Here is a 24,321-nt window from a genome sequence, read left to right as displayed (position 1 = left end):
CATTTTCAAGCGAAATATGCATCGATTGCGTAATCTTAGCTCAAAAGCCAGACAAATCTTGTTGATTTCAAAGAGCCATGGCTGAGTGGCCAGCAATGAAATAGACAAGCATACGTCTCAATGCTGTTTGACACAACTACCCAAAGTCCAAGCTCTTGTTAAAATGGTTCTATCACTTATTCAAATAGATGATATGCCACTTAACTACCCTATTCTGTGGATCAAATATTACTGAATACAGATGAAGAGCTCTCACGGTATCATTTCAGTGTCGAAAAGTGATAAATAGCTATTAGATTATTGTTTCTGACAATTCGGTTTAATAACAAGATTAAAGGACAAGAATATATGTAGAAATGAATTCATTCAAAACATATGTTTAATTTTTTTCGGTGTGGAAAAGGATCTATCTATAACGTTATACTGTAGAGGAATAACCAATGAAATAAAAATAAACTACTTCATTCAACTAAATAATATGTTTGAAATCATAGTTAAATTGATGAAAATGAATAAATAAATCAAAGCGAAATAGAAATTCGCCAATATATATATCTTAAAAACGGTAAAATACTAGTCCCAAATGGCGAAAATTATCTGAACGGGTTGTCTGGAGAATATGAAAGTCACGTGATTGTCATGTGATTGCCAACAACAAAAATGGATGCTCGTGATTGACATCCAACTCGTACTTTGACACATCTCGCTGAAGTATGGAGAGACGGCCACTGCTTGGGGCCAATGAAGAGTACCAAGTAGAGGACGAAACATTAACGGAAAAAGAAATTGACGCAATTGTGACAGTCACGCCTGAACGGGTAATTTATTTGTTCATGCAGTATTGACTGTATTGGGTGTTTTCTAACAATTTCATGACATAAAATATACAAGTAAGGCACTGTAAATGATATGTTTTACGTTGCTACAGTTGTGGCGAGCGCAACAAAAAGCAAGAATTATACTTACCTTGCATCATTGTCAACTAAGTGATATTTTGACATTTATCAACTATAAACATCAAAGATTGAGAGAGAGAGAGAGAGAGAGAGAGAGAGAGAGAGAGAGAATATTATATAATATCAGGGACGTATATACGTCCCTGATAATATTTTTAAGTTTAAAAAAGGGTCTTACAAAACTAGATAGACTTGCTTCCCCCTAAAACTGTTCTTTACTTTTGGAGAGAAATGATCAGTCTGTAAAATGTTTTTTGGGTTTAATTTGATCAAAGGTGTAAACGATAAATATTTTTCTTATGTTCCTTGTTGTTATCTCACTTTTAGTTTTTCCTGGTTCATAATTTTTCAAAACTTTGTTTTATTTTGCATTCTAAATACATATGTTGTATCCATGCCACGGTCCCTGTGTGTTGGTGTGTTACACTTATTTCCAATTTTCCAGCTTAATGGTTTAACAATATGCAATATCTACATAGATTATAAAACTGTTGATTTTTTCTCTTTATTCTTTTTTTCAAAAATGATGAGGCTGTAACTTTGATAGCAATATATTTTTGAATTTCCTCCCTACTTATACTTACTGTACATCTATGAAGAAATAGAATAAAATTGGATTGATGACAGTAAAGTGTGGCTCTTGCTTGTATATATATAATCTTGCTATCAAAGCCAAAACATTTAAATACTTATCATCTGAGGCAGGTATTGCAGTTTATACTACTTAATAGCTAGATATAAGCATTACAGATATTTGATCGACCTCTAAATTTATCGGGGAAAATATAGCTCAAGATCACTGTGATGTCATATGTTAAAAATCTGTAATCATTTGTTCATGTATCTCAACTCAATACATGTACAAAGGAATGGAAGTGTGTAAAAATTCTCTTGGGTCTCACCAAGCTTGTGCAGTACTCAAAATGCGTCTTTAAACCTCAAAGATCCATAAATTACGAGTTAAATGTCAGCCATTTTTGGCAAAGCACTACTGGAGTTATACTTAAAAAGCATTATGGGATGCTGTAAAAAGAATTTTAATTAGCTCGTTCTTTTTCCCACGACTGGTTCTTAGAGCTATCTTCACAATTTTTTGTGCACCGTAAAAAAATCATTTTTTTTACACAGACCTACACAGAGCTACAGACCTGCAGCTAAATACAAATGTTTTTATTTTCGAACACTGACACTCTTTCATGGATCAGGATATACTGATTGTCGTCTTCCTTGATATAAACTTTTCATAATACATGTATCTGAAAATTAATTATATGTCAAACAAGTACCGGCAGTTAATATAGTATTTCTGCAAATCTCTAATACTTTATTCTGAGAAGCCAGTATAGTTACAATTTGACAGCATAATAAATGAACAGTTGTCATTTTTTTATCTGAGAAGTCGTTATCAGTTTTATTATATTTATTCAACCCACACTTAACCAAAAAAAAGGCACATAAATTTGAATTCAAATACCAGTCATTAATATATTTTTTCTGCAAATCACTAAAACTTTATTCCAAGAAGCCAGGATACTGGTAGTTATAAATCTGAGAGCATATTAAATTAACAATTAATTGTCATCTTTTTATCTGACAAGTCATTATCAGTTATTATATATGTTCAACCTAACATTAAACAATAAAGTCTCATAAATTTGACATAATAGCTTTCTAGATAAACTGAATTAAATGATTAATTATTATTGCCACTGATCTTGAGTTGTCAAAAATAGAATGCATCAGATACAAAAACAAAATAGACATGTTTTCATGGGTGTGTTAGGGGGTGTTGGACATTTTAAAATATTACCAACTTTTCTACATGCTACCTCTTGGGTTATAAATCTACCTCTTTTTTTTGGAGGTTAATTAACATGTATGCTTTTGAAATCAAAATTTTTTCAAAGAGATTTAATCCCTGAAAAATCTTCACAGGGAATATGCCACCTACCCTTACTCCTACCAATGATCCTCTATTTAGAGCAATATGAGATTCAATTTTCATCTGCAATTTTTTTTTTAAATTGTAATATCACTTCAGTTACAAAAACAATTATAGTTGATATACCTTTAGTGAGAAAAGTCATTTAGAGACTATAAAGCTGGAGTAAAATTATATTACTGTTATCCTGTACAAAAAATTAGGTTGCTATATACATGTACCAGTATTATTCCATTATGCAGATTTTCTATCCAAAGAAAAGTTAATGATTTATTTCTATCTTGTTCATCATGAATACTTATAGTTACATACATAATATTCATAATAACTTCACAGCTACCAGTAAATAAATAGTGAAAAATTATGGTTTTCAAAATGCATAAACTTTACTTAGAACAACAGTATTTACATATTTTCAGGTTTATTCTTAATAACTCAAGATCTGTTTATCAAAATGTTAATTAAATAATTAAAATGTTTCCTGTTTATAGCAGACTGTTTTTAGTTAAAATTGAAGCAACTCACGTGAAAATGTAAATCTAAAATTATCTATGAATGAACAGACTGGAATATTTTAAATGAATATAAATCAAAGATTTGAATATCAATATGGGTTTATTTTTTGTTGCTGAATTTAAAACCAGTTTCATTATCAAATTTCATGATGCGGATCAATTCTCAATTGACTGGGGTCTTTATTCAACACCTTTGGATTCAATGTTGAATAAATGACCCCCAGGTCAATAATCAACCCCGCTCAAAATTTTACGTTACACCGGACCGACATCTGTTTTACACTTAAAAAGAAAATTAAACTCAAAGTGGGCTTGAACACAAGGGTACATTTTTATAAATTCCAGAAGTATAATATATCATGACTAATTATTATTGCTGAAATATATTCAGGATCTTAGATTCAAGGTTTAGCATGTATCCCCATGTACCGTTTGTATATATTTTTTCATCAGGCACCTGTAAAACTAATATTTTCATTGTTTCAGCATTTCACCAAAAACCTTGCAATAGCTATAGCAGCATGTGTGAGTGGCTCGTCTTTCATGCTAGGCTACAACACGGGAGTTGTCAACACACCAGCAACAGTAAGTCTGTAGCTAAAACAGTTTGTTTGTGTCGAAGGTCAAAAATTTGATCCTCAGAATCAAACGATGTGTGATTTGTCCCTTATTATCAGTGAAACTACAGTGTAATGCAAATTCTCAGTCCAAAATAAAAATTTTTCATTTTATAATTTTTATACTAAAATGATACGGGTTATTTCAATGTTTTAGAAGTACAAGTATATGTTTTCCTTTTGATGTAGATAATAAAAGATTTTTACAATGCAAGTTACCACAGAAGGCAAGGAAACACCTCAGGAAGTCAAGGAAACAACTCCTCGGAGTACCTCTCTACTACAAGCATCTCAATTCTTTGGGCCACTACTGTCTCCATTTTTGCATTGGGTGGAATGATTGGGGGGCTCAGTGCGGGATATTGGTGCAATAGATATGGAAGGTATATCAAATTTCTTCTTAGATGCCAGTAATTCAAAGAAAACAGGAAGTTTACACAATAACATTCTTATGTACTTTCTTTAGCTTTTGGGATTATTTTCTCTTATATAATTGAGAATTTTAGATTCCACTGGATTTTTAATTGATATTTTAAAAATTTATAAAAGTGATCTTTTAATATTATAAGGAATTCTTTACTGACTGTTTCAGAAAGGGAGCCTTACTAAGAAACAACTTGTTACATGTAGTATCTGCTGCGTTGATGTTTTCTTCTCGTTTTGCATACTCCTATGAAATGATGATTGCTGGACGCCTTTTGGTTGGTGTTTGTGCAGGTATATTTACAGCTGTACATGCAGTTTTATATTGTAAACATGGAAATTCAATTCTTATTCCAAATATGTGAGACCAAGATATTTGCCTAAATATTTCCCTGCAGATTGACTATCTTGCATTACAGTATTGTGTATGAGAGAAAACACATTCATATTGTAAAATAGTATGCATCTGTATTCATTTTTCATAAAAATATTGTAACAACCACTGATCATGATGATTTTTTATGCATCATTTCTTACTTTATCTTTATTTCATTCTTCTTCTTTAATTATTTGATTATCTTTGGTGTGAAGGACAACAACATAATGTCTTTGCCCTGCTAGACACATGCTCAGGGATTCTGATTTTATTTTCAGAAGCTTAAGAAATTCTACATTGTCAATGCATATATCTTTTCAATTTTTCTTTTGCAGGAATAAACTCCGGGGCTGCCCCTCTGTACCTCTCTGAGATAGCTCCAACCTCATTGAGGGGATTTGCTGGGGTCTTCAATCAGCTTGCCATCACTTCGGGGGTGCTGGTCTCACAGATTCTGGGCCTGGATTTTGTCTTGGGTACTAAAGAACTTTGGCCATATGACTTGGGTAATTAAACATGTATATGTATTTTAATTTGTATTACAATAATTCATTTTTCATGATTTCCAAATAATGCATAGTTGCACAGATGCATAGTTTCGAATTTTTTGTGAAGTACAGTCGAACAACTGTATATTGCACATTAGTATTTGGAATATGATAGATATCATGTAGTGATTTAGAAGTCCAAATCACTGTTTCTTTTGTGTAATTCAACCTCTGTATCCCAAATCTTTACATGGATACATTGTATATCTCGAAGTTTTATCTTGGTCCAATAGATTTCTTAATTGCAAGGTTTCACTGTATTTTATCATTAATCTCAGTTTATTAAAATAAGGGCATTACGTATAAAGGTGAAAGTTTGAGTTACTGATTTTTTTTTTATTTAAAGGTGCAACTGTTATACCAATAGCCATCATGTTGTGTTTGCTTCCTTGCTGTCCAGAATCGCCACGGTTTCTGATGCTTGTTACAATGGATGAAGATGAGGCAGAAAAAGGTCAGAGGGCAAAATGTACTTTCTGATCAAAACTGTACAGTAATTAAATGTTAAACAGTTTTGAGATACATGTGTAGATCCAACAATGTGAATGTATTATTTTCACTTTTTCAAACCTTAGTTTTTTTTCTAATGTTACATGCATCAAATTCTAAATTAAATGTACCTGGGAATTATTGGTTCTCATCTGATTGTTTACTCGGTTCCACAGCTCTCATTTGGCTCAGGGACACTGATGATGTAGGAGAGGAGCTGGAAGAGATGAGGAGTGAGGCAGAAAAACAGAAGAGGATGCAAAAGGTGAGAATCCATCATGGTTGCCTAAATGATACCTCTGGGTAGAGTAGCAAGTGTTGTTGTGCTATGACATTTTTAAAAAAGACAAGTTTTGGTTGGCTAGTGAGGATTATATGGTAGTAGTATTCTAATTTCATTCAAACTTGGTGGTATATTATTTGACCGTAATGGTACAATGACATTCTGAGGACTAATTATTGCAAGAAAATGAGAGATCTGAGGAATTGTAAGTATCATTAAAATAAAGACAGTACAGGGAAAAAAACTTGCTTCCATATTACATGTAAAGCTAGGTGGTCAACATCTACCTTTAAATTTTGAGATATAATCAGTAAATAGCAAGAAACAATACAGATTTCAGAAATCTTTTCTTTTATGATAAACTAAATGTACACAAGGAAATTACCAAAGTTTATGCTATGTCTGAGCAATGAAATGTCAAAGGTTAGATTTGAAATATCGATAAGATAGTGGGAAATCATTTTGAACTTATTGACAGCAATAAGGAAATTCCTTACCTTAAATCACAACTTCAGATAACCAGTGCATGTTTACTCCACACTGTACTGATAAAAAAGCTATTGAATTTAGAATTCTGTTAACAACAAATGTATAGATGTGCATATTAGCTGGAAGTTTTGATGTGTCAACTTTTTAGGAGTTATGCCCCTTTATTAATCATTTTGTGTGTCTAATGCACTAATCCAGTCATGTCAAGTAATGAGGGAGAGTGAGGTATGTGACCTTGGTCACTTTTTCCTTTATTTCAATCATTTTACTAAATACTCTTAATGTTAAATTTATTTTTATGAGTCAGAAAAAGTAATAGCAGCTTGTCATTTCATTTTGCTCCGATGGTAGTAGAAAGGTACATGTAATTTATGAAAAAGAAAAAAGGATTTTATGCAAATTATAATTTTTTTTCTTTTTCAGTTTGCTTTTATGGATTTATTCAGGGACAAATTACTCAGGGAGCCATTGACAATTAGTGTGGTCCTACAGCTGACCCAGCAGTTCAGTGGCATTAACGCTGTAAGGCACCTTTATACAGTCACTTTGTAGCATAGGGTCTGCTTCAGAGCAGTTGAACTATTGAAATTATTGCATGTATTATCTAAAGATATTATTTCATTTTTCATTTGTTGTAAGTTCTTTTCAATGAGATTTTTAACAGTTTTGTTACTACTGTAGATTCCTTATGAAGTACTAAATTTAGCCAAACCACCATTTTGAATGAAATCGCAAGAACATAAAATCTCAAGCACTGAAATTTTATAATATTTCCATTAGAATATTTCTATGAAAAAAATTGAAGTACGATTTTAAAATTTTAAAGGGGGGGGGGGGGGATTGGCATATAGCTATTTTAAGTGGATAAAAATTTCTCATATTAAAGATAAGGATTCTACAGTATTTTGGAAATGAGCCCTTTAGTTTGAGTTAAAAAGGAAGGCATTTTTCATTTATACCTTTTTTACATTCCAGGTAATATATTACTCAACAGAAATTTTTAGATCAGCTGGTTTAAGTGCACATAATGCCGAATATGCTACCATAGCAACAGGAGGGGTCAATGTGGTTATGACCCTCGTGTCTGCATTCATTATGGACAAGGCTGGAAGGCGGTTTCTTCTACTGATAGGTGTGGGGGGGTTATTCATCTTCAGTGCAGTTCTGGCTGTGTCTCTAATACTCATCAAAGTAAGAACTTGTTTTTATTCATCTTTTATAATCTTATAGAACAATGAAACTATAGATAAGAAAGTGACCAATTCTTAATACTGTGGACATATTTTTTTCCACGGGGTCATAATTCCGCGGAATCACAATATCAATTTAATCCGCGGGTAAAAATTTACGCAGATTCTTTGAATGAAAAAAAATCATTTGAATAATTATCATTAAATTTAGTTCTGAGCGATTTTCATTACCTAGAATTTATCCAACTTTGGACTTAAATTGTAAGAACTGTTCACAGTGAACAGCAATTATCGGTTGTGCAGTGGTCGGTAGTCATTAGTTAGCTGTCAAGATGTTACGACACTAGCTAAAATCGTCTTGTGAAACACCACATGTCGTTTAAATTATGAGTTGATCAGTTTTATCAATTAAAAGTCAGAGCACAAAGGGATCTAAAAATTGCAGTAAAAACACGAGTCTTAGCGTGTAGTTAATTGGGTCATTAAAGGACAGACCTGCTTGGGGCTTTTTGTCGTCTGACACGTGCCGTTATCTTAAGCTGGAGAAAGTTTAAATTTCATGCAAGTAAATTTACAGAAAATTCAAATCTTTAGGAGATTAAATTATTTATTACCGGTATGTGAATTCTCAATACAAATTTGTTTGACAGTTTGCATAGATAAAAATGATATACATTGGGTACACGTTTATGCAAGTGTTATATAATGTAGTAACTTCCGATTATCCTTATTCATGTAAAGCAATTTCAAAATTTCATTCCAAAATGCACTTTAAGTACACTGGGAAAAAATTCCGCGGAAAATTTGTGCCCGCGTTCATAGCGTAAATTAATACCACGCGGACAAAAGTACGTCTACAGTACTTTATACAGGGTTTTTTTGGCCCCGTGTAATTTTCACCCTTCTACACTTGACAAAAGTTTTCTCCATCTTGAATTCACCCAGACAAGTTATGTTCAAAGAGAGATAATTTCAGACATTGGAATTAGCCCAGTTTTTAATTAGCTCGCAGACAACAAGGGCCGAAGGGGCGAAAATAAAATGAGGGCAAATATTTCCGTGTATATAGTACATGTATATGTATATTAAAAAACTTCGAAAATTTATGCAGAGCCTTACCAGTATTGATACTTGATTACACTTCATGTGAAATCCTCTCAATTATTATATCTCTTATTACACAAGTGTATAGACCCAGTGAAAAGTGAAAAGGTTATTAAAGGAATAAGGAATTATTCTTTGAGTATTATGAGGTAATAATTTCGGTTGGGGCGTGATCAAATCCAATAAAGGCTTTATTGGATTTGATCACGCCCCGACCGAAATTATCACCTCATAATATTCAAAGAATAATTCCTTATTACTTATATTTATATAATTTTAAACCATCGTACGATTAAACATAAAATATAGATAAGCAGACCCCGCTGGCGCCCCAAATATATGTCATTTGAAGTTATTGGACGTATAGTACAAAATCAATACGTAGTGTTATCACAGGCGAAGACACTAAAAATGTAAATATTAATTATTAAACTTCTTCAAGTACATGTATGTACCGGTACATGCAATCAGTATAGTAGCTCATGAAGCCTGGCTTTTTATCTGGATATTGTTACACAAAACAGGTACTAGCTGGCACTATCTAAATTTAATAACACAGTGTTTGTGTAAAGTATAGCTGATTATGAAACTCAATACTTCATTTTAAATTTCACTTTGAAATTATCTCACTGTTTGTTTTCATAAGGGAGTCTAAATCTTTGATCATAATAATGGCCATTTTAGGATCATATTTGATATCAGCAGGATCAAAAGATTAATGTCTGGAAAAAAAATTGTTCATGTAGCTTTTACCTAGACTCTTCACAATTACTACATGTATATGGTTGTAGATTTTTATTAGACATTGATTTGTTAAATGTTTATTTATCTCTTGCAGAATTTCAGCATAGCATGGCTGTCATATCTAGCCATTGTAGCTGTGATAGGTTACATCATTGCATTTGCCTCAGGTCCAGGTGAGTTTTTACTCTATAAATCCCTTTATAAATTATATGATACAAGTTATTGCTAAGAAATAAATGACATGTTTATCCAAAACTTTAGGGAAGATAAAAAGTATATTTTCCCTTGATGACATTGTCAAAAACTGATAGGCAATCTCACATAAACTTACTGACCATTGACCAACTTATTGAACTTTTGTTGTTATCGTTAATGCTTATTATTCTAAATTCACTAATGAGAAAGTAAAACTGTTTTAGGTTTTTTGGAGAAATGAAAATGACAAACATGTTCTGAAAACATGCTGTTGTCGCTAGTTGCATGCTTAAACATTAACAGGATTAGTGAGATTTCCTTCACAAAAGCGTGAAGGAGCCAATCAAAATAGAGTGTCACTGTAAATTATTTATGAGAACAAGAAAAGTTCAACGAGTTGGCCTACAGTCAGTAACGGTATGCAAGACTTAATTTGGGTTTCATACAATGCAAAGATGATTAAGGAAATTAGAAGTCTTACTTCAATATAAATTCTTTTACTCACATCAGTGAAGACTCTACAGCATAACTGTAATAAATTAGAGAGAATTGCTCCTTGGTGCATTTGTGATAAAGAGATTCATACAAAGTTGTGCAACAACTCTGTACTCTTTATGGACTCCTTTTATGACATTATGTAAGTTTTATTGACTTTAAATTATGAACGTGACTAGATTGAAATTAAATTTTATGCATTATTTCATGTTTAAGCTACACACTCTCAGGTTCAAAGGTCATTGACAAGCACAACAGGATAGAGTAAACACGGGGATTATAGAAATACAAGTATAAACAGGTCGCAAAATGTCAGTGTCTGAGCAATAGGGTATAACTGATCAAGACCAGGATAGAAAGTAACTTCTGCATAATGAGGTTCAGGGGCTTTATTTGTGAGGTTCTAGATATATTTATAGGTTATTACTGAGATATCCATGCAATATGATTTTGTTTCCATTTAATGTGATATAACATAGTGGTAGTCTGTGATAATAGAAGTGCATCTTAAATTCTAACACTACATTTGGTTTATTTTTTGAGGATAATGGGTTAATTTAAAATGAAATTATTTTACATGAAGATTCATCGTCTCAAGCTACGGGTTTTGTGTCCATTCTATTTCCACAAATAGAATGTATTGTGGAAATAGAAAGGACACAAAACCCGTGGCTTGAGACGATGGATGTTGATTGTAACTCCAATTTTGATATGAGGTTCACTATAAGTATTAATTTTTAATTAACTATGCTCTCATTTAATTCAGGTTCTATACCCTGGTTCATGGTAGCGGAGATTTTCTCTCAAGGGCCACGATCAGCTGCAGTTTCAGTGTCTACTATGGTAAACTGGTTCTCCAACTTCACAGTTGGATTAGTTTTCCCCTTATTAAATGTAAGTGTCTTATGCTGCTGCTTCTGCTATTTAGGGCAATTTGAGGTTAAATGGGAGGGGTGGTGTTCTGAACAAGAATTTAAATTTCCTTATAATCAGACTCTGAGTGCCTCAATTTCACTCTTTTTCAACATTTTTTAATACATGTATTTATAAACAAGTGTCACAAGAGTCACACATTCCAAAAAGTTTTTTTTACTCACTTATATTGAATGCAATTAAATTTTCCAGTGCTATAGAAGTTTCAAGCAGTGACATTTAATACATGTATCATTGAAATGTGTTAAGTGTAAACATGTGTTTTCAGGAGTTGCTGATCCATCAATACTCCTTCCTCCCTTTTGTGGTGCTGCTGTTTGTTTTCTTGATCTTCATATACAGAAGAGTTCCAGAGACCAAAGGAAAAACAATTGAACAAATTTTATTGCTGTTTAAAAGGCCAGAGACAATGGTGTATGAAAGAATCATTCAGCAGGATTCTAACAATCAGTCATACACCAGGTTAGAAAATCGAGATTCATCTGAAGATTCATAAGCTGTTTATGTGTATTTATGTTCTTTTAAATCAGGTATAAAATTCTTCGTCATCCAATTAACTACCCAAAACTACCTATACCTAAGCTGTGATATATTGTGGATGTCGTATCTTTTACTAATTCAGGTTTACTTGTTATGTATATGTATTATTTCATTTGTGTAAAGTTATTTTTGTTTTTTGATTTAATATTGTTACCTTTTTCTGATGAATATTTTTAACAAGGAAAATTGAATTCTTTATCTTTGTTATATGATACATGATTTCCCAAGGAATTTGATGAATATTAAAATTTTAGCTCATTTCCCTGGTAGTGCATTTCTTGTATTTTTTTTTACATCTAGGAATATTAATGCTTACATTTGCATGGGAAATATTTTCAAAATAATCAAAGAAAGGAAAGTTATGAGCTGTTGATAACTTTTTAAAATATTACTTCTGTTTTCTTAGTTAATGAATTTTAATTTTATCTTAAGTGGTTGTATGTATTCTTCTGTGGCATTAGAATATCAAAAGCAATCTTTTTATTAGTGTTTAATGGCATTTGTTCAATCTTTGTTATTACTAAAACATTGTCCATACATAAATTTATATATGCTGCATTGTACTCGCATATATGAATTAGTTATTTATACCTTGTATAAATTGAATTAAAATTAATTTATTTTTAAATATTCTTTTCTTTTCATTATAATTTTTGATGAGGGTCATAATGCATAAAAATACCTGGGTTTTATGGAATTTTTGTCCACTTTTGCTTGAATAAGACATTACTTATTGGCAGTCCAGGGTTTGATTCTTTTCGTTAAAAAATAAAAGAGAATGAGGATGATCACTTTATTGGTTATATCTTCACCAGATTTGTAAACAATTTCGTAAATGAAGATGTGTGGATAAGGCGTGTAAAATGCCTATACTGGGACGGATAAGATACTGTAAAATTAAAATAACAATAAATCTGGTAATTCTTTTTTAAAAATCATTCAAAACAATATATATCTAACATAACCTTGATTTGTAACACTTAAATATGTTCAATACTTAGAATATGTTGATTTAAACTGGCGTAACTTCAAATGAAATCTTTTTTTTTTAAACTTCAGTGTCTTTTCTTTAATAGAGTGAGTCTGTGTTTCATATTTTTCTCATAGCCTAAATAAGGTCTACATATATTTTTTTATCTTAACAATTGAACGTTTTAGAAAAATAATGCAAGCCCGTAAATGCTTGTCCAGAGTCGGATGTAGCATTTAATCAATGCATATTGGCTCAATGGTTAGAGTACCAGACGTTAGGTCACCTTGTAGATCTAGGCTTTTTAGGTTGTGGGTTCGAGACCACCAAAACCGAAGACATTTTTTTTCTTATCGTTTGTTAAAATATTCAAAACGAAATATAGTTAGAAATTGTGTTTTTGCAAACTGAATTAAAACGTTATCAAATAGATTTAATTGGAAAGAAATTTAATTTTGAAATTGCAATTAACGACTCAACCAAATGGGCATTTGCGCTTAGTCCCCAAATCATCTTTGTAATTTTAGGTGTAAAATATGCAAAATAATAGGCATGTTATAAAAACTAACTTAATTTTCTACGCTAATATTTGTTACTTATTAAAAATCCGTAAGATTTCTACCGGGTTGCTATCAAAGACTAGTGAAAGACTCCATGAAATTTGTCCTAAAGTTTAAGAGTGAATTATTCTGCTCTTTTTTTTCTTCAAAAATTGCACACATTAAAGTTAAGATATATGTAAAAATTCAGACATTTTGAAAAAAGTACAACAATAGAATATTTTTTTTTTCTATTTTAATTTTTGTATAATAGATTATCATTGTTTATTTAGCTTCGACACTTATTAAGGTTAATCATCAAAGAATGCGTATGTAAATTAAAAAGAAAATAAACAACAACAAAGATTCATTGACAGAAGCCGATGTTATTTCTTATTGCGTGTTTTATTTCCATATATGGAAGTTAGCTCGTCCTTGTCGTGAGGGTAGACGATAACTTTGTCTAATGAGGTCAGACTCTTCCCGGGGAAAACGAGGTCATTGCACAAAATTATCAGACTTGTTTACTTTCTTAATTAGGACACTATGGCTACTTAAAATCAATCCATAAACTAATGATGATCGTAATATATAAATTGAAATCACGTGTATACCCAAGCGTTTATTGTAGTTGATTTCTTTTTTTTCAAATGAAATATGTAGATAAATGAATATTTTCTTTTCATGTTAAATGAATTATTTTTGTTCGGAAACACAAGTAGTTCATCAAGAGATGCTTTAATGCCTTTCCTTCCAAAATAAAAAGGCACTTGAATTTTCATAATTTCGAGGAGCGCTGAAATCGGTAAAATACAATAATCTCCTTGCTATACTTTTATTGTTTTGAAGGGGGGGGGGGGGTAAATATTCCGATCCAGTATCCATTGATAGACAGGAATAATCATTGAAAGAAAATACATGATCAAAATGTGCAACTACATTCTTAAATACTAACAATTTTTTTCAAAATCTGTAGATTCAATGAAACAGATTTGTTCATTGCACATGTATATTTTCAATATTTCCAAAGATGGCAAAGACCTAGAAACCGCTGAAAAAGTAATTCTTTTGCCCGGTTACGGTTGCATTTTTTAATTTAAATATGCAAAGTTTATTCAAATATTTTTACGCGCTCTTTCACAATCTATATATTCTGAATAGATTTACTAAAATAAGTTTTTTTTCTCTGTCTTTCTTTCTCCAAAACAGAAAAAGAAGACCGTATAAGATACATGTATATTTTGACAGCTACTGGTTGATAAGTGTAAAATAGGGATGCTGTAAGAAATAAGGATGGATTTCCCCGCATCCAGGATATGGTGAACATTTTGTTTGTATCTGACCTTACATCGTGTCACGTAGTACAGGATGAGCTAAAAATATGCCACCTCAACTCATTTGAAGTCAGCGTTAATTCTTAAGTTAAAATTAATTTAATTATAATTTTTACAGTACAAAACACACAAATGGTCTATGCAATTTAAAAATCTTTAAAGATTTTACTTTGAATAACAAAATACCCTAATCAAGTACATGGATTATCTGCAGCTAAATAGGACCTACTTTTGACATCGTCTGTATGCATACATATAAATATGACATGATTCTTAATGTTGTGATTGTTTGAAAATTGACATCCTTTTTCAACATGGATAAATTCACTGTGTCATTCTTATTTCTTTGCGTGCAGGTAAAATTGAATACGGAAAACATGTGTGGTTTGGAAAGAACTTACTTTGTTTGATATGTCCACCACTAATTTTAAAGTAAATAGTAATGGTTATCTTAAAATCATGTCACCTATTTGTGCCAACTTCTCAACTTAAATTCTATAAATATACAAAATAATCAAATGATTTGAGTTGCTCACAAAATATTTTCAATTTCATTTAGTTGAAAATGTTAAATGTAGATAAAAATGACAATAATGCTCAAATATTAGAATATTTTTAAAATAATAATTTTTATGGGTTTTTTCCGGACTACCGGTTCATGTATTATTTTAAGTTAAAAAACTTATTTTTTTTATTAAGCTTTCCGAACTAACTTTTTTGTATTGTAAGCACCAACTCAAATTTTTAGATTCTAATTTGTGCTTAATTTGTGCATGCATGAGATTGGGATTTTTAATTTATTTATGTTTTTTTTTTGTTTCATTTTTTCCTTTTTATCTTGATTTTGATTAATTGTTGATTTTTTTTTTTTTACCGACCGATAATGATTTTGTTCAAAGGATTTTTTTTCTTTTATTACTACCACATTGAAGGACGACAACTATTGGAGGTCAATGGGCTTTCTGTTCGTGTTTGATGTTTCCAGATTTATTATGGAATGTGTCTAAATTAAGAAATCCTGTGTTATTCTTTTTAATTCACCATTCGCTCCATATACGGTTATCAGATTCTTACGCGAATCTCAAAGTCCTGTAGTAGTGGAAAATTTACAAACCTGGCATCTAAACAAAAACTTCGTACTTCAATTGGTGGTTTATCAAATCTTATTTTACTCAATAAAAAGACATTTACGTGGCTATATGAAAAGTTGTGCCCTAATAATTTTGATTTAGATAAATTCAGTAAATATTCGATTATTAGATTTTGTTATTACATTGTTCTATAACAAATACATTGCAGCAAATCCCCCCAAAGGACAGGGTGATGCCTAGCATATTTATCTTTTCTCTTGTTTCATGAGACACACTTGAGACAGTGCCACTCTGTTTTGTTAATGAAAGAATCATGATTTGGTTTATCATTCCGTAAATCTTTCATTGTCATTGTTTGGTAAATAATGATCATAATATTCATGTCTCAAATCTTCATTTTATTGTTCAACGTACACTCTGTATAGTACGTCAATGTGTTACAGCGATCCGGAATATCTACACTTGCATATACATGTGTATAGTGAGTTCGAACAGGGTCAATGCGGAAAATACGAACGTCAGAATTAACCGCTGCGTTATTGATTAGTGACAAAAAATCTTTATAACATTTGATAATTTAGATGTAATTCTATTTTTCAGGTATTTCGTCACGCTACAACGTCGCCAATAGATACACTGATTACAAACGCAGCCGTAGAGAGTGAGTACAATTCCCATTAATTAAAAAAACTATAACAAGAATCAACTTTGATAAAGCAAAAGCAAAAACAAAAACAACAGCATAATCTTTAAAAAATATAAACGATAAATAATTTGTTTCTATTAATGACAACACAATCTAAATATGAACGATAGATAGATTGTATGAACAATATCTTAAGAAGAAACCTTGTATGTTTACCGTTATTATTTGTTTCCAGCGACGGATTTTGACATCGTGGCAAACACCAGCACAAAGACACTCCGTGTGGAGCTGGACATTCTGGTGGAACTAGAGGACTATGTGGAGACAAGGTTGGCTCTGTAAGCATCACCAGCAGGATACAACCTTAATGTCTTACCCTTATGCCTCACCTCAGTGTCTTACCTTAGAGTCTTAACTTAGTTCTTACCTTAATGTCCTACCTTAACGTTTACCTTAGTGTCTTTCCTAAATGTCATACCTTAATGTCATTCCTTAGTGTCTTGCCTAAATGTCCTACTGTAATGTCTTTCCTTAGTGTCCCACTTTAATGTCTTACCTTGATGTCTTACCTAATTGTCCAACCTTTGTGTCTTACCTAAATGCCCTACCTTAATGTCTGACCTTAGTGTCTTACCTAAAGGTCTTACCTTAGTATCTTACCTTAGAGTCTTACCTTAGTTCTTACCTTAATGTCGTACCTTAATGCCTTACCTTCATGTCTTACCTTAATTTCTTACATAAATGTATCACTTAATGTTTTACCTTAATCAATCTTGATAGGGAAACTTTCCTATCAGATTGTATAGACTTTTACTCTTTCGACTGTTTTTACTTCACTTTATTAAACACTTTTCTTCTTTTTTTTTTTGGTCTTAGGATTTTAGAAGGACGTAGAAAGAAGAGGAAAGCAACTCGTAATACAAATAAACGATGGCCAAATAAAGAGGTCCCCTATATCATTACCGACGATTTTAGTAAGTTCATTGTCTTTTACAAAAATTTAGATGAGGTGAGAATCAAAAGTTTTGATTGAACGAGTTTGTAACCATCGGTCTCATTTTTCATAGTTATTGACCCAATCTGCTTAAATCTGACCATAAGCGTCAAACACAATTTAAATCATCAGAAATCTAAGAGTAAGTTCAAAAATAGCGAAAAGTTAACTATGACCTTTAATTTATTCAAGGTAAAAAAAAATGGGTTTGCTTAGTTAATAAAAGGAAAAGCTTAGCTTACTTTGCAATTGGTGAAATACCAAACCCCTATCTTTAAGTCGTATTTATTCAAAACCAGTCCAAATTAGCCAAAAACCACAAAGTCCTATAGTCTGCATGTATTTCTGTGTATGAAATGGTTATTTTTTTTTTTAAATCATTGTGCTTTGCAATTCATTATTGGACTCAAATTTCATCACAACTTTTCTGTGAAAGAATTTTAAAAATCTACTCTCTCTCTCTCTCTTTTCACTACAGGTCCCGCAGACAAGGTAGAGATAAAAGCCGCTGCAGACGAGTGGAACAAATACACGTGTCTGAACGTTAGGGAAGCAACAAAGGCAGACGTCAACAGAGTCCGGCTCCAAAACGGAAAAGGGTAAATCCATTTCATCAATTACAAACGTAATCCATTTCATCAATTACAAACTCACACTACCAATATATATGAAATAACACCAGTTTGTATTTGAATTCTTATGTTCTCCAGAGTGCTCCATTTTTTTAAGACTTTAATTAATTTTTTTGGTATTTTATTCTTTTTTGGCTTAGTAGTTATTGATTTTATATTTTGTCAAAAATATAACAAGCTATTTTTCTTCAAAAGGTGTTCTTCGTATATTGGAATGGTTAAAGGTGAACAGGAATTGAATCTAGGAAGAAACTGTCGAGTGGTAAGACGTTCAAAATATCAATTTTGAAAACTCTAGGCTTATTTTAAACACATATATATTACTATTATACCATTAGAAATATATTGATAATGCTATTGTGTTTTCGCAAACCTAAAAGAGGAAAAAAAATAACTTCATTAGTGAAGATATATGTCTACAGACAACCCTGAATAAAAAACATATACTCAGTACTAGTATCAAGTAAGAATCGTATAGGTTATATACTTTTTACTTATCTTTATCGCAGAAAAGAGTAATTGTCCACGAACTGGGTCACGCCATCGGGTTTCAGCACGAACAATCCAGACCTGACCGGGACGCATATGTAGAAATTGTCCGTGAGAACATCCCGGAAGCCCTGTCCTACAACTTTGATCGACTACCTCATACCAAAGTCAACGATTACAACGTGGAGTATGATTACAGGAGCATTATGCACTACAGTGCTAAGGTAAGTGTAATCCTTTCATGCACTACAGCGCTAAGGTTAGTGAAATTCCTTAATGCACTACAGTGCTAAGGTTAATGTAATTCCTTCATTATAAATCATATTTTTCAACCTTAAGAAAAATGGGTTTGTTGTTAGATATTGTAATTCGTTCCTTAATTCTTTAAAATCAAATTATATTCAGTCTTTAAAGTCACATTTTCAGTTCCTTTAATGATAGTAGTCAAATTGTTACGTTTATCCCAACAGGCTTTTTCCACCAATGGGATGATAACGGTAAGGACCAAGGACCCCGAGTACCAAAATGTCATCGGTAACGCCCTTGGGCTCAGCTTCAAGGACATTAAACTGGCCAACCTGATGTACAGCTGTAACGGTAGGTGTTTCATATATAGCAGTTTTTAATTATTGCAAATTGAGTACAATCCAAATATCTGCAATAGCGCAAAGTGCTTTGCGTTATTTATATTTATTATACTTTCATGTTAAATACTGAAATCTGATTGGTTTAAACGCAGTTGGTAATCTGTTCTATTACCCATGGCGTTGGCAACACACTTGGCAACGGTTAACACAACGAATTGTTACATGCGCGTAAATCATGCGCGTACGGTTTGCCGTAGAATTCACTTCATTTCTATATAAAAGCAGTAAAAAAATTTTAGAATTAAGACATTCAGTATAATAAAATAAATAGTGCCTGTTTGGGAGGGTAACTGTTGAAATTGACACCCCTCGAAAACCATTGTCAACCTCCGCTTCGCGTCGGTTGACAATGGTTGTCTCGGATTGTATTGTAAAATCGTAATTTAGTGGCAAGGAAATAATATTTTTTTCTAGTGGGTAATATATATGTATTTAAACTTTGACAATTTCAAAATTTAAAATTTGGAATATAATTATAGTAAAGTGGTAAACTGTAAGAAATATTCTTGTACGTTTATTAATTAAGTAGCAAGAAGAAATAAACAAACAAAAGCCCGGATTTTTCTTAAATTTTTCATTTGTATCATACCAAAGTTAACAACGTGCTTTGATCAGCTGTTTGTTTTTATTTTTTTATAGAACAGTGTGAAGCTGTACAGTGCCCCGGTGGGGGGTTCCAGGCCAAGGATTGTAAGTGTTACTGCGCGTCTGAGGACCCGAACAACCCCCTCGGGGAGTGTGATGACAAAGATGTCGTCACCAACAAACCACGCCCCACCACCACCAAGAAAACGGGCGCCTCCACCGAGTCCCCTGTAACTAGTAGGTGTCTTCCTGATGATACTCACTATCCCCATGCTAAGGGTCATGTTTCGCAGTTTTTGATTCAGAACAGTCCAGAGAGCTTTCTAACTTTTATATAAAATCAAACTTTACTCTCTCTCTCTTAACTGGTTTGTTTTCCTGAATCAACATCGTGTTACAGAAAGATTTTTATTGCGTTCTGATTGCGTTTTAGAGTATGAGTGTTGCTTTTTAAATTGCTATATCAAATTTTATTCAAATGGTGGAAATAGGTACGATATTCCAGCACAAACATACCAAGGATACATTAGATATTTATATTATATATTAAGTCTTCACTTCATTGTCACAGATAACTGCCAGAACGGACACAACTACTGCGATTTCTGGGCCAACAGGGGGCACTGTGACTCCTCCCCCGGGTTCATGAACCTGTACTGTAAGAGTTCTTGTGGCCGATGTACAGCGGGTAAGCTGAGTCTCTTCATTCCTGGCAAAAAATGTTATTTTTTTAGATCTATACTCCTTACCTGCGAATTTACGTTCTCGCATGTTTCCTTCAAATATACATGTACGTACCAATAATAAAGATACTTACACCTATTGATCGATATATTCAACAAGATCAAATATGTGTTAATGAAAACACGTTTTTTTTAATATGTAAACTTCTTGGATTATTCCTTAAGTAAAAGTAACCCTCTAAGTGTTTTTACGACTTTCCGTAATCGAAATGGTATGGTAATCACGTGTTCTACTGTTGTTGATACAGAGGCTGAGGTTTGTGAGGATGTGGGACAACACTGCAATTTCTGGAAGGCACAGGGTTACTGCACCATGAACATGATGCCCTACATGCAGAGAAACTGTCGGCGCACCTGCGGTTTCTGCACGCTGGATGAAAGTTAGTCATTTTAATTTTACACGAAACACTAGAATCACCCTATTCAACATTCAACATTCGGGATGCCGCGATTGAAGCAACACTGACCATTGGTTTCCGATGGTTCTCATACTTTGTATCTTTTTATAAACTTTCAGGTAGTTTTGATTGGTTAGTAATTAGTTGTTATTAATTGCAGGCAATGGAGAAGGGTTTGGAGCCTTTAGAAGTTCTGCCACCGACATCACAGCAAAAACGGCTTTCGTATTCATTCTGAGTATGGTACAAATTCTTATTGCTGGAATATTTTAATCTAATAATTCAATCAACGAAAGAAGACTGAAAACTGCCTTGAGGTTGAACTTGCAAAACTTAAAGTGATCAAAAACTAAAGTTTCCCATTGAAGTTGTTCAGCAATGGAAAATCCTTGTAAAGAACCACCTTCAATCTTGCAGCCGAAGTCAGTTCTTAAGGACGTTGAATTGTCTACTTGCAATCACGTATTGCAGGTTTGACCATTCAGAGAATATCGGTTTTTTTATTGTTATGTGTGCAAATGATCTCCCGGTGACAGAGTTTGCTACAGAATGACTCAATGAGTTTTAATATACCCAAAACGGTCCGAGAAGCTCGATTTACGTCAGAAAGCTTTGTGATATTCGCTAGCTGTGATTGTTTCAAAAATATGCTATTTATTTTAGATATTTTCTAAATACTTTCTTAAAACATAGAATTATACACATGGAGTTTGTTTCAATAAAAAAGAATTATATTTACATCTTATTACGTTGTTCTTTTTTATACCCAAATGTACACAAAACTGAAAATCTCCAAGAATATTTTTTTATTGATAATATAGATATATGATAACAAGTATTTACAGAAGTATAACAAAACAAATAAATTAATCTAGTGTTTTGAGACTGTGTAACAAGTACAGGATTTATCGTCTTTTTGGGACCAAATTTGCCTTCTTCGTGTCATCGTCTTTTGAATCATCTATTTCCCGTGAATCATCTTGATAATCTTCCTTTGATTCGCTGTCAAATTCATCAGTTTCCATAGAAACTAGGTGATTTTCCTCCTTGTCTTCTTTGGAGGGTTTGCTTTCAATAGAGTCTTCGTACTCTTCGGAATCTTTGTATTCCTCCGAGTCTGCGTATTCGTTTGAATATTCGTATTCTTCAGAGTCTTTATATTCGTGCTCTGTTGAATCCTCGTATTCGTGCTCTGTTGAATCCTCGTATCCGTGCTCTGTTGAATCTTCGTATTCTTCTGAATCTTCGTATTCGTGTTCCAGAGATCTTTCTATAGAACTGGACTTTCCTCCTTTAGTGAATGGATGGCCTCTAGCTTCCTTTGATTCATCTTCGTGTTCGTGCGAATCGCTCTCAAGTTCACGAGAGTCTCCTTCAATTTCAGATTCATGTGAGTTTTCTTTCACTTCGACTGAGTGAGAGTTCTTTTCCACCTCATGTGAGTTTTGTCCTATTTCATGTGACTGCATTTCATCTTCATATGAGTTGTCTATCACTTCATGTGAATTTTCTTCTTTTTCATGTGAATCCACTTCAGCTTCATGTGAGTTCCATTCCACTTCGTGAGAGTTTTCTCCTATTTCATGTGAATCAATGTCATGCGAATTTCCTTCATCTTCGTGAGATGTTTCTCCCCTTTCTCGTGAATCCACCTCCTCGGACCCCGGTAAATGGACCCTGTGTTCGTTACTTCCATGTGAATCTATGTCGTCATGCATTTCGCTGTCGTCATAGAAGCTATCATCATATTCTTCGTATGATTCATGAGAATCAATTTGATTGGAGGATTTTTTGAATTCTGCTGATGCGTCATCAGATTCATCTGACCCTACGTACGCCTTGATTGCATGGATCTTCTGGTGCCTGGTATTTTGTTGTCTCTTGGGCTTCATGGGATGTTGCTTGATTGTAGTGTGTTGGGGTTCTGCGGAATACATTTGCCATTTAAAATTAAATGAAAAATAGAGAAAGTTAAATTACTTGTTATGAAATACACCATTTGCTGAATTCAATTTGAATATTCGTATGACGTAGAACATGACAGGTTAGTTTTTGAGAAAATGTTGGTAGTAGGTTTATGTAAAAAAAATGAAAAATAGAGAAAGTTATACTCACGAAAGTGTCTCCTTTCAAACACCCAGGCATCCGTGGTTTGGAACTCCCTGAAGCTTACGGTACCATCACCTACGGAGAAAGAGAAATCAGTAACTAGGTTATAATCATTCTTGATGAAACTTCTATTCACATTTCTTTATCATTCTGTTGTTTGAGTAAACGTCGAGAGTAAATCCAATTTCAGACAAAAGAGAAATCACAAAAATATTAAGTTTAAAGCTTTCTTCATTATATACATTTCTTTATTATTTATTCTGTTGTTTGAGTAAGCGTTGAATGTTTATCCATTTCAGACGATGAAGCATTACTATTTACCATTTTTGTCAGCGGCGCGGAATGCAACTTTTACGTGAAGATCACGTGGGCTGTGTCCTAAGGTTCGCGCAAACTCATTGAGAGAAATCTGGTTGTCTTCGTTGACGTCGTAGAACGACAGAGTTCTAGGTAGCGGTGTGATGTGAACGTTTACATCTGTATCTGTCTGTAAAATATTAATTATAACATATATATACTAATGCAAAATCAAACATGGAGGTGTTCTATAGGTTTTCTTGCATAGACGCCAAAATGAAACCATATATTGACACAACAAAATTTAGAGTATGTACGAAATGTAGTTAAGACAAAATTCTAAAGAATTGAGAAATTACCAGCATTTTCAGCGACTGTTCCCCTGTGTATGCGTTGGTACAAACATGTCTGAGAATAAATCCACAGGTAAAATCGGAATCAAATCCGGTATATCTACGGCACACTCTCGGAGTCACCACGTGGCAGTGTCCAGAAATCAGTTCTCTCAGAGACATCTTTAAATCCCATTTCGAAGCTGATGCCACAAGAATTTGTAACAGAATAGTTAAAGACAATTTCAGTAGTTTTGGGAGCATGGTTTGAGGCTTCAATTAAAGAGTGATGAGGGGTTTATGGGGATATATTTATATAGATGGACCGTCTGCCTGCGGGCTACAGACGTTATGCAATAGTCGTGGTTGTGATTGCAATGCCGGACTCCGACACTATCAATTTGCCTTTTGTTAAACATAGTTCTGTTGACAGTTATATGTAACAGGAATGTCCAGTAACTCATTCTGACGTGTCACATAATCAGGCCCAATATGTCAAAACATTAGGACCAATAATGAATGTGCTTATGATGCATGTATTGTTGTAACATACAGAGAGAAAGAGACAGGGATAGTAACAAAATATATTCCTGATTTTCTGACAAAAATGTCATTGCATATATTTGCGTATTCATGCGTTATTTGATTGGTGTTTATTCATAAATAAATTTTAATG

The 24,321-nt window shown here is 32.9% G+C and overlaps 2 protein-coding genes across 2 annotated transcripts; one reads left to right on the top strand and one right to left on the bottom strand.

The window, feature by feature from the left end:
* The first annotated feature begins 647 nt into the window (after positions 1–647).
* Positions 648–21,643, top strand: LOC128186778 (glucose transporter type 1-like). Its single transcript, XM_052856670.1, has 23 exons — positions 648–818; positions 3,900–3,998; positions 4,220–4,413; positions 4,623–4,747; positions 5,165–5,335; positions 5,724–5,831; positions 6,043–6,131; positions 7,062–7,160; positions 7,614–7,829; positions 9,771–9,849; positions 11,133–11,260; positions 11,568–11,792; positions 16,374–16,434; positions 16,655–16,757; positions 17,296–17,393; positions 17,892–18,012; positions 18,241–18,307; positions 18,555–18,758; positions 19,005–19,131; positions 19,821–20,003; positions 20,338–20,454; positions 20,758–20,889; positions 21,068–21,643. The coding sequence occupies exons 1-23, from the start codon at positions 714–716 to the stop codon at positions 21,178–21,180; spliced, it is 2,964 nt and encodes a 987-aa protein (XP_052712630.1). The 5' UTR covers positions 648–713; the 3' UTR covers positions 21,181–21,643.
* Positions 21,644–21,704: 61 nt separating this feature from the next.
* LOC128189960 (glutamic acid-rich protein-like) lies at positions 21,705–24,004 on the bottom strand. Its single transcript, XM_052861798.1, has 4 exons — positions 23,673–24,004; positions 23,338–23,503; positions 23,023–23,091; positions 21,705–22,831 (listed from the first exon to the last, which is right to left on the bottom strand). Exons 1-4 carry the CDS (start codon positions 23,907–23,909, stop codon positions 21,813–21,815), a joined length of 1,491 nt encoding a protein of 496 aa, XP_052717758.1. The 5' UTR covers positions 23,910–24,004; the 3' UTR covers positions 21,705–21,812.
* Between the last annotated feature and the right edge of the window lie 317 nt (positions 24,005–24,321).

This window comes from Crassostrea angulata, chromosome 6 (genome assembly GCF_025612915.1).
Source record: "Crassostrea angulata isolate pt1a10 chromosome 6, ASM2561291v2, whole genome shotgun sequence".
Classification (NCBI taxonomy): Eukaryota; Metazoa; Mollusca; class Bivalvia; order Ostreida; family Ostreidae; genus Magallana; species Magallana angulata.
Note: the sequence above shows the minus strand (reverse complement) of the source record. Positions and strands in the feature narration are given on the sequence as shown.

Bases quoted from the DNA above. Each gene is read 5' to 3' on its own strand.
- LOC128186778 (XM_052856670.1), top strand. From the start codon at position 714: ATGGAGAGACGGCCACTGCTTGGGGCCAATGAAGAGTACCAAGTAGAG. The intron at 7,161-7,613 runs GTAAGGCACCTT...TTTACATTCCAG, and splicing joins AGTTCAGTGGCATTAACGCT to GTAATATATTACTCAACAGA. The intron at 16,435-16,654 runs GTGAGTACAATT...ATTTGTTTCCAG, and splicing joins TACAAACGCAGCCGTAGAGA to CGACGGATTTTGACATCGTG.
- LOC128189960 (XM_052861798.1), bottom strand. From the start codon at position 23,909: ATGCTCCCAAAACTACTGAAATTGTCTTTAACTATTCTGTTACAAATT. The intron at 23,504-23,672 runs GTAATTTCTCAA...AATATTTTACAG, and splicing joins AACAGTCGCTGAAAATGCTG to ACAGATACAGATGTAAACGT. The intron at 23,092-23,337 runs GTAAATAGTAAT...CTTTCTCCGTAG, and splicing joins CCGCGCCGCTGACAAAAATG to GTGATGGTACCGTAAGCTTC.